The sequence below is a fragment of the Coloeus monedula genome (assembly GCF_965178545.1).
Source record: "Coloeus monedula genome assembly, chromosome: 15".
Classification (NCBI taxonomy): domain Eukaryota; kingdom Metazoa; phylum Chordata; class Aves; order Passeriformes; family Corvidae; genus Coloeus; species Coloeus monedula.
Genome location: NC_138795.1, coordinates 6,873,469 through 6,887,054, shown reverse-complemented (window position 1 = coordinate 6,887,054; position 13,586 = coordinate 6,873,469). Strand labels below are relative to the sequence as shown.

The following is a 13,586-nucleotide window of genomic DNA, read 5'->3' as shown; positions in this document are numbered from 1 at the left end:
AGCTAGAGAGAGGAGAAAACTTTGAGCAACACTCAGGAGGTGCCTGTCTCTCATGCGGCTGGGGGACCTCAGTGCCTCAGAAAGGTGACTGGGGAAAGGTGAGGGGAGCAGAGTGACATGTGGATCTGAGGGAGTGGTGGGGCGGGGAGCCAGGATTTTGGAGTTGCATCTTTTGAGGGTATCAGCAAATTCCTCATCCTAGAGGGAAGGGAGGGGGGCTGGACGTGAGGAGCCCTGTGTGCTGCAGCGTGGCTCCTGCTGGTGCCCTGCCCTATCGCTATCTCCAGGCCCTCCCACTGCCCTGAGCTATTGAACTATGTGGAAAAATCAGTGCTGCAGCATCTGCCATCTCCTTCAGCCCAGCCACTGTTCAGTTTGTCATTTCTCCTACATCCCCACCCCAATCTGAGCACAGACCCAACAATGCTCCAAGGAGTCAAGTCCTTAGCTGGGACTGCTGGCCCAAACCCCAGGCAGTGGGGTTATACATAGGAACAATTCCTGGTGTCCTTCCCTCTACCCACCTGCCATATGACCCACAAGCTGCACAGCTACCAGAGAGATGGGGCAGATCTTGACCCTTTTCCTTACCCTGTCTCTGGGCTCAGTTGCTCCTTGCAGTGCTTCTCCCTGCCTGGCTCCCAGCTTGGCTTTCACTAAGCACTGGGGTCATGCACAGCGTATTAACATGCTTAGCCTTCACCCACCACAGGGTTAAGCTGTATTCCCAGCCCCATATGAGTGGGAGCAACCAAAAGCAGGCAAATAAAGGAAGAGATGGAACTTTGCAAAATGAAAAACACCTTTATTTTTAAACTCTTTCTTTAAAAATGTATTTGTAAAAGTTTACAGCATAAAAATAATATCTCATGGCTATAAATGTGACATAATACAAATTCTACAAATACAACTGTAAACCTAGAAAAATGTTAACTCTTTGGTACCTTAGTCTGAACTCTGCTTTCTCCTTTGCCCTCATGCTGATTTTGACAGAGAGCATGGAGATAGGTGCTGCTGCTGTTCAGAAAGGCTGCAGAGGAACAGTGTGATGCCAGCAAGCCAGCACAGCAGGATGGGGAGAGGGCACACTTTGGGCAAGATTTGCAGTTCTGGTACAATGAATCCATGAAGGAGTAAGGAAGAGGAGTGATGGGACACTAGAGGCCTGCAAGCACAAGCTGGCTTCCTTGCCTTCTTGCACCTCAGGCAAGAGTCATCACTCCAAAGTGCTGCTGGAGCAGTTCCCCTGTCTTTGCCACAGCCAACTAGATCCACCTTGGCATTTCCCAGGGACCTCAGATCTCTGGGTGAAACATGGGAACTATGCTGGGAGCCCAGCAACCCATGTGCTGGCCCATGAAATCTTACTCTTAGCAATATCTGGCCTGCTTTGGGCAAGTCCTGCAGGTGACATGGTGCCTCCACTGTTACAGTCAGCACTGGCCACTCAGCCTGCAGGCAGGGCTGGGATCTGCTGCAGGAATGACCTGTGTGGCTCTGGAGCTGCCCAGTGCTCAGGGAGGACCTGCAGCTGCCCCGGCTGCTCTCTGCCTGGGCAACCACCTGAGGCAAAGGATGCCAAGACGTTGCTGAGGGCTACCAAAGGGCAACCTTTGTGTTCTCTAAGTGGGATACAGACAGGCTGTATCCAGACTCCCTGGTCATCCTGGAACCTGAGCTAAGCACGGAACCCAACCAGGGCTGTTCCTTGCACTTGCACATTGGAACAGGGGGTTTGCCTCCTTAGCACTCTGCGAAATTCCCTTCCCCAGATCTGCCAGCTTTGCATAGACCTGGGGCTTCCCCACAGGCAAGCCCTAACAGCCCAGTGCCCTTTATTTGTGGTGCTGCCTCTCCCTCAGCCCAGAGCCCTGACTGGGAAGAAAGACAAGAGCTGCTTTTCACTTCTGGCTGACTTCCTCTGGCTGCACATCTGCACTGCACTTCTGCCCCCCATCCCCATGGGACCCTGTCACAGTCCCCTTGGCAGGTGAGCAGAGACAATTTACCTACTAGTAAAGTCCGCTGTGCTCTAGATTTCTTAACGCAACACAAACAAACACTAAACGTGACACTCGCGCTTAAGAAAATAACACACTCAAACTGAGAAGGACAAAAGGATTAAAACCTGTGCACACATCAGTCTGAGAAACACCTTAAATGCGGAAATAGACACCAGAGCGCTGCATTATTTTCTGGGATACACGTATGAAATAGTGACTGGCAGTAGGATTGTGCATATACTGGTTCTGATAACAATGTAACAGCTGTAGAGTAAAATATAACCTACAAATAAAAAGATATTGCACTAGAGATGGGCCCAAGCTGTGGCATGTGTTCCTTCGTAAGGGGCTCAGTTTGGGTCCACCTCTAAACACACAAACACACCCAAACAAAAATACTGATCATCAAAACAGAAAACCCAGTGGGACCAGTTTCCTTCAGAGTCCCACTGGAGAAATTATGGCTACAAAACTGAAGGGCCTAGAACAGCCAAACATTTCTCCTGGCCCTCACCTGCCAGGCCACTCAGGGACTGGAATGTTGGCAGCAGAGAGAGGGAGTGTGGGGCTGGATCTGTCATTCCCAGCTCTGCCAAGCCCTCTCTTTGAGGGATGCTTAGCAAAATAAGTTGGCTTTTCCCAGCTGCCAGCTTGTCCCTGGCTGAGAAGGTCAGGTCACTGCAACTTGCTAAAGGTGCTGTGAAAGGTTGAGTAAGGACAGGAAAATACCACAAAGTGCAAGACTTAGCCCTAAAAATCACAGGGCCAAGGGCAAGTATTTGGTCATATTCCTCTGGAGTGGGGAATGGTACCATTTTGCAAAGAGTCTGGTGTACCTACTTTAAGAAGGAATAGGGAGGTGGGGTTAGCATCCCATCAGCAGCCAGAACAGGTTTCAATGCAAAGAATAATTGCAGTAAATCTACTAATGGGACAAAATGCAATAGACATCCAAATGTAGCTAATGCCCAGCTAATAGGACAGGACACCTGACCTCCCCCAGCAGGGACATTTCCCCTTTCAGGACTGTGGAAACTATTTGATAGTGGGAAATCAGTACTTTAATTAGCAATTAAATCTGTACAAGATGAAGTTTAGAATAGGATTTTTGAAATAAGTAAATGGCCAAAGGGAAAGTGAGAAGGTGTTAATTGATGGGGAAATCTTTGGGCTGGATGGAAGTAGTAAAAGTAGCTCTCACAGTTTGTTCTTGTTGCTAGAAGTATCTAATATTTTTATTAGTCAGTCCAACCCAAAAATAACAGTTTGTTAACAAAATTTGCTCATGACCCAATGTCTGGAACAGCAGGGTGTAGCTTGGTGAGAAATGCTAGAAGTGTAGAAAGACGTAGGTGCCTAGATTGGTCAGAGGATGACTCCAAGCTCTCAGTATGTTGTGGCTGGGAAACGGCTAATATTATCCAAAGCTATCTTGCCTGGACCAGGCAAGTCTAGACCAGCACAGACCAGAACTATTAATGCCCTGTGTGAGGTCTAGGTTTGACCTCACCTGGAGTACTGGGTACTTCTGGTCACCTTTGATAGAGAAGGATGAATTAAAAATGGAGCTGGTGCAGACGGGGGCTGTTAGGATGATCTGATGTGCCATCCTATGGGCTCAAGTTGCAGTGACAGAGATCCTACCAAGCACCTTACATGCTAGAAAAATCAAGCAGTCTGACCCAAAGGATCTCATAAATTACTGCTTCTCTGCAGTGAGGATTGTTTCATGAACTGTGGCCATAGGAGATGGCTCCTTCATTACAAGCAGGAGGAACAGAGGATGGAAAAACAACTGTCATTCACGGTATGTTTCCTATGGATGGTGGGGAATCTGACCACATATGCTGAAAATATCCTCTGCCGACTGCCAATAAAAGTGCTATTTCTTATGTTCACATTTTACCAAGGACATCAGCCCACAAAACACCTACTCCTCCTTCAGCCGCATAAATGGCAGCACTGGAGTGGTAGGAAATTTAAAACAGAAGCTGTTTTGCTGGGGATTTCTGGCAGAAGTTTCATATCTTGAAACAAAATAAATTCTCAGTGGCTCTGAGGTGGCAGAAGCCCAGCAAGATGCTGATCGAATTTCTGATTTTGTAAACCTGCCTGTGCAATTCCTGTAGGATGCACAGAGCGATGTGCGTGAGTAGGGCAATGAAGGGGTTAATGGCAGTAGGGCACATGCAGTGAACAGAGCTCTGTGTGAAGTGAAACTCATTTCAGAGAAAAACCTGTCTTCCGTGGTGTCAGACCTGTGGTTTTGGGGGTCCAGCTTTCATCTCTGCAGAGGCAGGGTTCACAACTGATTTCCAAAGCCTGGTGTTCCTCCTGCTTTGAGTCTGCTTGTTCAAGTGCCAGCTGAGAGCACAAGAAGCCTCAGACCCATCTGTGAGAAGTGGGGAAGGAGGTGAGAGGAGGGGGAAGGTCTGGGCCCTTTTAGTTTTCAAAACACTCTCCAAGAGAGAGGAATCCTCCCCGATTCCTCTTGCCCTGCTCAGTTCCCTGTGACACTTCACAGCCCTGGCAGGCTGCAAGGGACTCTGCCTGACCTCAGAAGGTGGCAGGGCATGAGATCCAGTTCAGCTGTGACCAAGGAGCTTCCCAGCCCCGCTCCCTCTCTTTCTTTGGAGCTATCCCTGGGCTGGTGTTCTGGCATCCTTATTTCTGCCCATAATCTTGCTGTGACTCAGGAGGGAACGGTGAGCCCTCCCATCCTGAGAAAGAGCGTTTGGGTGAACAGTTTATCAAAGGTGAGCCTTTGCTTCCCAAAGATAAGGCACAAGGGTTCTGCAGCTGGCATGGTTATATGATTTCCCAGTAGATGAGCTGGGTGTAGTGGCAGTAGATTAATGAATAACCATATTGTTTCCTTATACTGGCCCTGGCTAGTGGATTAATATATTTGTTCCCTTTAAATCTTCAATGGAGAATAATTAGCTTAGTGTCCACACAGACAACACGAACAACAGTGGCTGCCCTCTTTGCTTCTATAACCAAGTCATTGTGAGGGCATTTGGAGTTCCTGGCATGCCCCTGGAGCTCCTGGTGCCATGCTGGGCACAAAAGGGTGTGACAGCCTCTAGGTGGATGCCGAGCTGTGCCCCAGAGCTATGAATACCTGCAGTGCTTGTGATGCTCTATCCACCACAGAAGAGCTGTAGAGAGAGGAAAAGGGTAATTCCGTACCTCCCAGACACTGGCTGGTCTCTTCAGGACTTGACTGTGCTTGGAGGAGAATCCAACATACTCCTGACCTCCAGCAGCTGAAGGTTGGTGTTGCAGTTTCTCTACACCCCAGCAATGGGCTCCAGGTGGATTATCTGTCACAGTGGCATTCCACAGAACCACAGCATGGCTGGTGCTGAGACCATCAGAGAAGTGCTGGTGCAGAGGGGATGAAACTCCTTGCCACGGAGGAGGAAGAGGCTGGAGTATCATCTTAGCAATGCAGAAAGTGGTGTCTCGTGGAGATCCAACCCACGTCTTCCATTGAAAAGATGTTGGTCTGTGAGATGTCTCCCTCCTGCAGTGGTTTGATCACTGAGGAGGATGTGGCAGTGATATAGAGGGTTTCTGGCACTGAGCCGCCTCTTTTTAAGGGGGAAGGGGATGGCAGTGGGGAAAAGTCTTCAATTCCCCACCCAACACTGGGAAACAGGAGGGAAGGAGGAATGCTGGGACAGGAGGGGATGTCCTGACATACAAGCACAAGCATGGCTCTCTGTGACAGCTGGGTCAGCCCCTCAGCCGGCCTCTCCATAAGGAGATGCAAAGTCAGCCCAGCTCTGACTACAGGAAACTCTCCTCCACCTCTTGGAGTCCAGTGGTTGGCTCCTGGCAGCCTGGCTGTGGGTCAGATTCCTGCTCCTCATCCTGCCGGAGGCCCAGAGGGGTGTCACAGGATATTGTAGATGATGTGTTGGCCTCGTTCAGCATAGAGCTGAAGGGAGACAAGAGGGAGAGAGAAATGAATGTCTTGTCCCAAGTCTCCGGGTCAGAGAGGATTCCCAGCAACTGAGAAGCGTGTTGAGCTCCCAGCAGCCCCACTCTATCTGAGTAGCTTCCCACAGGGGAACAGACCATACCAGGTGGGCCTATTCAGCCCTCAAACACAACACACAGTTGGTTGGGTTCTACAGAACATGGTTCCCTGTGTGCTCTCCTCTCCATGAGTGGGGTTGCTTGTCGTCAGCCGTGCTGGCTGATGTGCAGGGATGTACCATTGTGCCCTATCTTAGTTCATGTCCCTGCTCCTCTGGTTCCTTTAGGCTCATGCAGGTCACAGCTACTCAGATGGGGTGACACTGCCATCCTTCTCTCCTAGTACATCCACCCCTAGTCTGTGCCTCAGCAGAACATCCCCTTTTTCTCTTGAGGTCCCCATTTCAGATTTGGACAGCTGGGGGAAAGGACAACACTCAGAAGCAATGTTTTTACCTGGCCCGGCTGATGGAGGCCTCCTGAGGGAGGTCACAGCTTGCCTCAGGTTTGGGGTCGGGAAGAGGGATGATATAATCATTCTCGCCCCCGTTCTGGTGCACAGCTGTGTAGAGGATGCTGCTGGTGGGGGAGCTGGCAGCAAGCCGGGCGTTGTTCAGCACAGGAATTGTGGGTCTTGTGCGGACAACAGCGGGGTGGTCACTCTTCATGAACTCTTCATCCACCTGCTGGTACCTCTGCTCACACACGGCAGGTTACCAAAGAAAGGGAAAGGTCTTGTGAGTGGGGAGAATGCACTTGTGTTGTGTATCCTTTCCATGCCTGCCAGGGTTTTCCTAGAGGGTCTGGCATCTTCTAGCTGGGTTCATCTGCCCTTACTCCAACAAAGACAGGCCATGAACCTTCCCTAAGGGAGAGATCAGTAGCACAACTTCACAGCTCCAAAATACCAAACAGTTGGAAGCAGGATTTCGATCTCCTGCCAGTTCTGATTTCCGCAGTTGCTGAGTTACCAGCTGCCTGTCTGGCGATGCCAGCTGTCTCGGCAATGTTCCTGCGATGCCCAAACCACCTTCACTGGCTAATGCAGCCTTGCTCACAGCAAAATCCTCTGCCACTGCAGCACTAAACACTCATCTCCAAACCCTGACTGAGGGCCCTCACCAAGGCACTGACCCTCTTCTCTCCCTCCAGCACAGGGTCCTTTGGACACACCTTTCTGTAGCAATCCACCAGGAGGTTTCCCATAAGCACCACCAGCTGCGAGAAGGATGGCCTGATCTCAAACTTCTCCTCCCAGCACTTCTGCATGATGTTGTAGCTGCCAAGAGGGAACGGAGAGTTAGAAGGTGAGGAAAACAGAGGCAGAAATGCTTCTGTAGTGTGTAGAACACGTCCAGGGCAAACACATGTGGACAGCACTTACATTTCATCAGAGGCGTGGGTGGGTTTGGACATCCGATAGCCACGTTTGATGGCGTTGTAGAACTGTTCATTCATAGGCAGTTCAGGGTATGGAGTCCCTCCTGGTGTACAGGGAGAGCAGGAATTAGGCTGCTGGATTGCCTGCCACCCTCCAGCCAACATGCATTTCACACCAAGACTTTCTTATTTTTTACCTTTCCTGTTTCATTTCACTTCCAAATGCAACGTGAGCATGGGGAAGAAGGAGACAGGGAATAAAGTGCTACTCTGACTGGTAAGGTAGAAACTTGGGGGTTAGAAATGCATTTTTATTGTTTTTGAAGGGATCCTGCTAAAATGCTATCAGAACTACAGACATCACCATGATCTCCAGGGCACTTACCTAGAGTGAATATCTCCCAAAGAAGAATCCCAAAAGACCACACATCACTCAGGGTGGTGTAGAGGTTGTTGAAGATGCTCTCTGGAGCCATCCACTTAAGGGGCAAGAAGGTCTAAGGGAGAATCAAAAATGAAACAAGAAGAAAGTCAGCGGTACCCACAGCACCTGTTGCAACAGGTAAGAGCCTGTCACCCAAACTACAAGCAAAGAAGACCCTTCAGATCTATCTGTGAGTCCAACACATCTGTGACATCTGCTGTCTGTCAGTTCTGGGAGGGACCAGTTGCCTCTTTGTTTGTGCAGAACAGACCCAGCAGGAAGGAGGAAAGAATGGCTGTGCTGTATCCATTTCCATCACAGCCTGCAGTGATGAGTGCACACATGTCACAGTGCGTGTTCTCTGATCCTCGCTCTTGAGAAGGCCACTGACTTGCACAACCTGACCAAAGACTTCTGATGAAAATCCAGGCCCATCTGACTTTGGAAACCTGAGACCAAGCTGGAGAGGGCTAAGGGATGGCCAGAAAAGAGCCAAAGGATACATCCAGATTCTTTTCTCTTCTTACTCACACAGAGTAATAGAAAACCAAAAGCCTCACTTGACCAGCTTGTAGGCAGCACTGGCTGTGCTGCTCCTGGGATTTGCTTGCACAATGAATACCAAAATAATCTCCAGGAAGGATTGCAAAGGGGCTCAGTTTCATTTCCCATATTGGACAGGAAAGCTGCTATGCCAAGGCTGGACTGAAAACCCCAACCCCTCTGCAGGAGGGTCCCCCTGTCCAAGCTCTGAGTGCCTGTTTGACAGCACATGGGAGAAATCATGAAAGAAGTTAAGTCTTTTATAGATTAGATAGAGATTTAAGGCACCTGTCTCTATTCTCAGCTCCCCCAGCCTCAGTTTCTCTGGGAATGGCCTGTTTTGCTTGGGGTTGGAGATTACCAAATGCCTCAGGGCTGGAGCAGATAGGTTGTTGTTGAAATCACAGGGAAATGCTTTCTGGCAAAGCTCAATTACAGTTTTATCCTCTCCTGCCTCGAAAGATTGAAGATGTCTCTCTGGAGAGTAGCTGCTTGCAAGAAGACACTTCTTCTTAACTTGTGGTCTAGTGGTTAGAGCAGAGTCCTGTGAATCTCTTCCCAGAGTGGTCAGTGAGTCACTATAGCCCTACCAGGCTGCCTAACCTCACCTCCTCCTGCCTGCAGCTCAAGACCACACTCAGTGCTGGCAGGATGCAGCACTGGTGCCAGTGATGGGGACAGTGTACAGGGGGCAATCCTTAGTTTTGCGGCTGCTCAGGTTCTTCTGTAAAGAGCCAGGAGATGTGGGTATGCAATTCTGCTACTCCACAGTGTACAGAGCACACAAAGTGAACGATGGTTGGCTGTTGACATCATCTCCTGGGAGTCTTGCCCTATCACCACCTCTGGGCACATTGATGGACAGGTGGCTCTCAGGGGGACTATGTAGGGGGTGCCAGCCCCAGAGCCCTGGGAAGAAGGAGCTTGCAAGGCTGCTGGTACTCACGCTGCCTTTGGAGATATAGTTGGAATCCCTCATGATGTCCCTCGCCAGGCCAAAGTCACAGATCTTCACCAGCTTCCCCTCACAGATGAGGACGTTCCTGGCAGCCAGGTCACGGTGCACACACTGTAGGGGGGGAGACAGAGCACTGTCACTGCGAGGGATCTTCAGACAGCCCAAGGACACAGCCCAGCTCCAGCACTGACCCATTCCTGGGGCTGCAGGGAAAGGAATCACCTCACACCATTTCAGGTGTCTCCTTCACCTCTAGGGACAATCATGGCTTGACCACTAGCAGAGCTACCACATTTTTGCTGTTTGCCTGGACTGCTTCCCCCGTGACAGCAACAGCCATATGGATCTGGCAGGGGGAATCTGAACAGCCCAGCAGAGAGGGCACTGCCTGGGCCGGACCAAGCGGGGGGACTTGGTGGGCTGGAAGGAAAGGGTGGTCTCCATCTCTGGACAATCCAACCCAGCAGCCTGAAGGCATCAGAGTTACACCAGCCTGGCTTGTGCCTCCTAGTTTGCCAGCATGCTGGATGTTTTCCATATGAACAGCCCTGAAATTTGCTGCAGGAGCATTGACCATGCACTTTTGCAGATCAGACTGTCTAGCTGGGGGCAGAGAGCCAGGAATTTCTCTCCTTGTTGATGGCATTGATGCCTTCTGTTAGCCCTGCCCTGTGAGCTTCACACAGTCCAGCTATATCACTGCTTGCCCTGGGCTAAGCCACACCTTAGGAAATCCCAGAGGATTAATTTCCACTAAATTTCCTTAATTTCCACTAAACAAGCACTTTTGGTGAGTCCTGGGGTGCTCAGAGCACGCAGTGCAAAAAGGGTGCCTAGTTAGAGTAGTTGCTCTTCTGCAGAGTGCCTTGTGCTTTAGCTCCCTGTACACTGTTTGGTCATCCCAGTAAATAGGGATGATATAATGCCACAGCTGTGCTGAACACAGCTCAGGAGGAACACAGAGTCAGGGAATTTGAGGTCTGAAGCTCAGTGTAAGCCAGGAGTAGCTGTCACATGCAAATATAGTCACGCTGATCTCCAGGACTGTGTTTCCAAAGGGAAGTGGTCAGCAGCTCTTCAGTTGCACAGCCACTTCACCCACGAGGAGTTTGGCACGGACAGAGGGACAGTGGGAGGAAGCTGACCACAGGATACGGCAGAGAACTCACTGTTGGCCACCACCACTGCTCCCACCACAGACCAGCCAGCATACGTACATTTTTGGAAGCCAGGAACTCCATCCCATTGGCCACTTGGAAGCTGAAGCCCACCAAGTCCATGTAGCTGAGGAGCGGAGACTCATTTATCAGTGTCACCCGGTCTGTCCTTTCAGGAGCTGAGGGCAAGCAGAGATGGATGTTGGTGTTACCCAGCACACTGGTGAGCCTCCCACTAGTGGAAGGACACACTGAGGAATGCTCTGCCTCCAGCAACAAAAGAGCAGAGCTGGGAGCTCTCACTGTGAGGACATCTGCCACTGCTGCTGGATGTGTCCCAAAGGCAACCTCTGCAAGCAAAGGCACCCACACCCAAAGTACAAGCACCTCTCCCCCCCGCTTTGGCCAAGCTGTTACCTGAGGGGGAGTAGCTGTCCAGCTCATAGGGGGTGCCATAGTTAGAGGACTCGATGTCAGCGTACTTGACTTCACCCTTCATGTCAGACATGGGCACATAGTCTAGGGAGTCGTCCTTGCTCATGTCCATGTAGCCCCCGTCGCTCTCGACAGACATGGAGAGGTGGCTGTGGGGGGAAGGGAAGAGGCTGTTCAGATCCAGAGAGGAGGAGGAGACACGAGGGCTGGGGGCAATGATTTGTGAGTCTGAAATTCCTGAAACCTCAGCCCCAGCACTGAAATGTCCCACACAGCCGGGAAGGAAGCCCTGCATCATGGATGCAGAAATGTGCAAATGGCACAGCACTTAGGAAGATCTCAGCTGCCTTCAGGCAGAAAGGGCAGGGGGGAGCTGTAACACTGCTCTATTTTTCTATTGTTTTGGCGTGTTGGAAGGAAATGCTGCTTTCTAGCTTCCCATGGGACCACTTCTTTGTGCTGCTGTGCCTGCATCCCTTACAGCTGGCAACCAGATGAAGGACCATTTCCCTTTCCTTGTGGCACCTCTTGTGCAACTGCCCTCCTTCTAGCACTTCTCCCTTAGGCTTGGTAGCAACTCCACCTGCCCTGGAAATGCAGAGCTGAGGTCTCCAGTGGCTAAGACATGCTGGAAAACCCAGTGTCTCTGTACTCAGTGCATGGCTATGGTTATGCCAATAAAGTTAACAATGCCAGGAAATATTCCCAACTGGCATGGAGCTGCTGGCATGTGTGCTAGCAAACTCAGACTCCAGGACACACAGTTTGCTAACTCCTTGCTGTCAGGAGCTGCTTGGAGGTCACTGGTTGGCACAAGGGCTGGTCTAACAAGGTAACAGAGCAGCCAGCTGTGTCCCAGTGCTGGGCCAGCGTTTATTTCACTGCTCTGGAGAAATGCAGGATCCTTCCTGGCAGTACCAGCCTCCCTCCCTGATGGGGCTAGGATGGGGCAGGTGCCAGGGAGAAGGAGAGAGCTGCTTTCCTGGTACCTGTGCACATGGTCCTCCTTGGGGGTGTTCCCGTAGAGCTCCGCCTCTCGCCGTGCCTTCTCTCCGTAGGACTGCAGGAAGGTGTGCTTGTTGCGGTGCAGGTAATCCACCAGGTCCCCGTAGCGGCAGTACTCGGTGATGATGTAGATGGGTCCTGGTGGAACAGAACACCTGCATCAGTCCTGCCTTGGCCACCATGCCCGTGAACTTCATCCCACTAGGATATTACGAGACTGCAGGGCGTCTGGGCAGGGCCAAAGGGAAAAGCCACCTTTCTGGTACTGAGCATTTTTTGGCATTTGAAATTTGTGTTTGTGGAGGGGGGAATTACAGACGTGCTTTCCCAGTTTCAGTCAGGTTGGAAGAAAGGTGTTCAGAGTCCCACAAGGCTTTCTTAGGAGAAGGATGAATCGTTTGGAACCAGACAACAGGAATTATTCTAAGGACAGCTGTCCTCCTAAGCACAGCCCAGGGAAGCAGGGAGAGGAGACAGGGTTCTCAGGGCTCATCTACCTCCTTTGGTGCAGGCCCCCAGCAAGTTGACAATGTTGAGGTGAGGGCCCAGGTGGCTCATGATCTTCAGCTCGGACATGAGGGCTTGCTTCTCACTACTGCGGGCTGTGGCTGTTGAGGAGACCCAGTGTGAGCAGCAGGGCAAGGAGGGGAGAGCATGGCACTGATTGGTCTTGTGGCTTTAGGGTGGGGAAAGGGGGACAACTCACACTTGAGCATCTTGACTGCCACTTTCATGGTGGACTGTGAATGGCTCAGGCCATGGGCTGTTGCCTCCACCACACGACCGAAGGCACCGGAGCCGAGAGTGCGTCCTGCAAAGAAACAGCAAGGAGGCAAAGTCGGCAATGTTCTAGAGGAGACATGAGGAGAGGAGCCTGGAAAAGACAAGTTCAAGTCTGAAACCACACCAGCCTTGCTGCAGTCATCCTGGTGGGCACAGACATGGTCATGAACTATGATGTTTGGGGTTGGGGCTGGTTTCCAGAACTGCCAGCTACAAGGAGGGATAGCCGGGAATAACACAATGCTTAATGCCAAAAGGGGCAGTGGCCTCCCACCATGGCCCCAGACGATCCCCCTTTTCCAGGACCATATTGTATCTCCAGGGATCTCTGTGTTTATTCTGGGTTGGTCTCTTTTGGAGATTTCAACCCAAAACCTATCACCTCCAGACAGCCAGGACCTCAGGAATCCATCAGTGGGACCTGCAGAGCCTTTACCTAACACCAGCTTGTCCCTGGGCACCTCCCAGGTGGAGTCATACGGGAGCTGCATGGGATCCACATAGATGTACTCGTGCCCATCAGAGCTGACTGACTCAATCACCTTCCAGCGGATTTCATAACGAGGTTTCTGGAAAAAGGAGCAAAGGGAAAAGAGACATCTGAGAGGCTGGGAGTCAGAGAGGGAATGGGGGATGTGTGTGGACTTTGTTAGGGAGCCTTTGGTCCCTCCAGCCGTTGTCTCATTGCCTATCTACTCCGGAGATGCCAGGGGCATGCAGGAACTAATGGAGGCCATAGATCCTGACACAGCTGGGACAGCCCACCCTAACCCTGGGGTACCACTGTGTCGGCCTGGGAACACTCTCCTCTTTTACCTTCTGCCACAGGACGATCAGGATGATCAGGGAGATCACAGTGAGGACCAGCAAGGCCAGGATGACAGAGATGATGACCACCTTGAATGGCAAGG

The 13,586-nt window shown here is 51.1% G+C and overlaps 1 protein-coding gene across 1 annotated transcript in view; it reads right to left on the bottom strand.

Annotated features, from left to right (window-relative positions):
* Nucleotides 1-849: 849 nt before the first annotated feature.
* PDGFRB (platelet derived growth factor receptor beta) overlaps nucleotides 850-13,586 on the bottom strand; it is a 31,760-nt gene continuing 19,023 nt past the window's right edge. The window contains exons 11-23 of the mRNA XM_082291646.1: nucleotides 13,492-13,586; nucleotides 13,112-13,244; nucleotides 12,599-12,703; nucleotides 12,390-12,500; nucleotides 11,877-12,030; nucleotides 10,870-11,036; nucleotides 10,513-10,631; nucleotides 9,284-9,406; nucleotides 7,756-7,867; nucleotides 7,375-7,474; nucleotides 7,164-7,269; nucleotides 6,447-6,685; nucleotides 850-5,949 (exon numbers count right to left, since the gene is read on the bottom strand). Of these exons, the coding sequence (XP_082147772.1) occupies nucleotides 5,799-5,949; nucleotides 6,447-6,685; nucleotides 7,164-7,269; nucleotides 7,375-7,474; nucleotides 7,756-7,867; nucleotides 9,284-9,406; nucleotides 10,513-10,631; nucleotides 10,870-11,036; nucleotides 11,877-12,030; nucleotides 12,390-12,500; nucleotides 12,599-12,703; nucleotides 13,112-13,244; nucleotides 13,492-13,586 (1,715 nt within the window). The 3' untranslated portion in view covers nucleotides 850-5,798. The remainder of the gene's footprint in view (nucleotides 5,950-6,446; nucleotides 6,686-7,163; nucleotides 7,270-7,374; nucleotides 7,475-7,755; nucleotides 7,868-9,283; nucleotides 9,407-10,512; nucleotides 10,632-10,869; nucleotides 11,037-11,876; nucleotides 12,031-12,389; nucleotides 12,501-12,598; nucleotides 12,704-13,111; nucleotides 13,245-13,491) is intronic.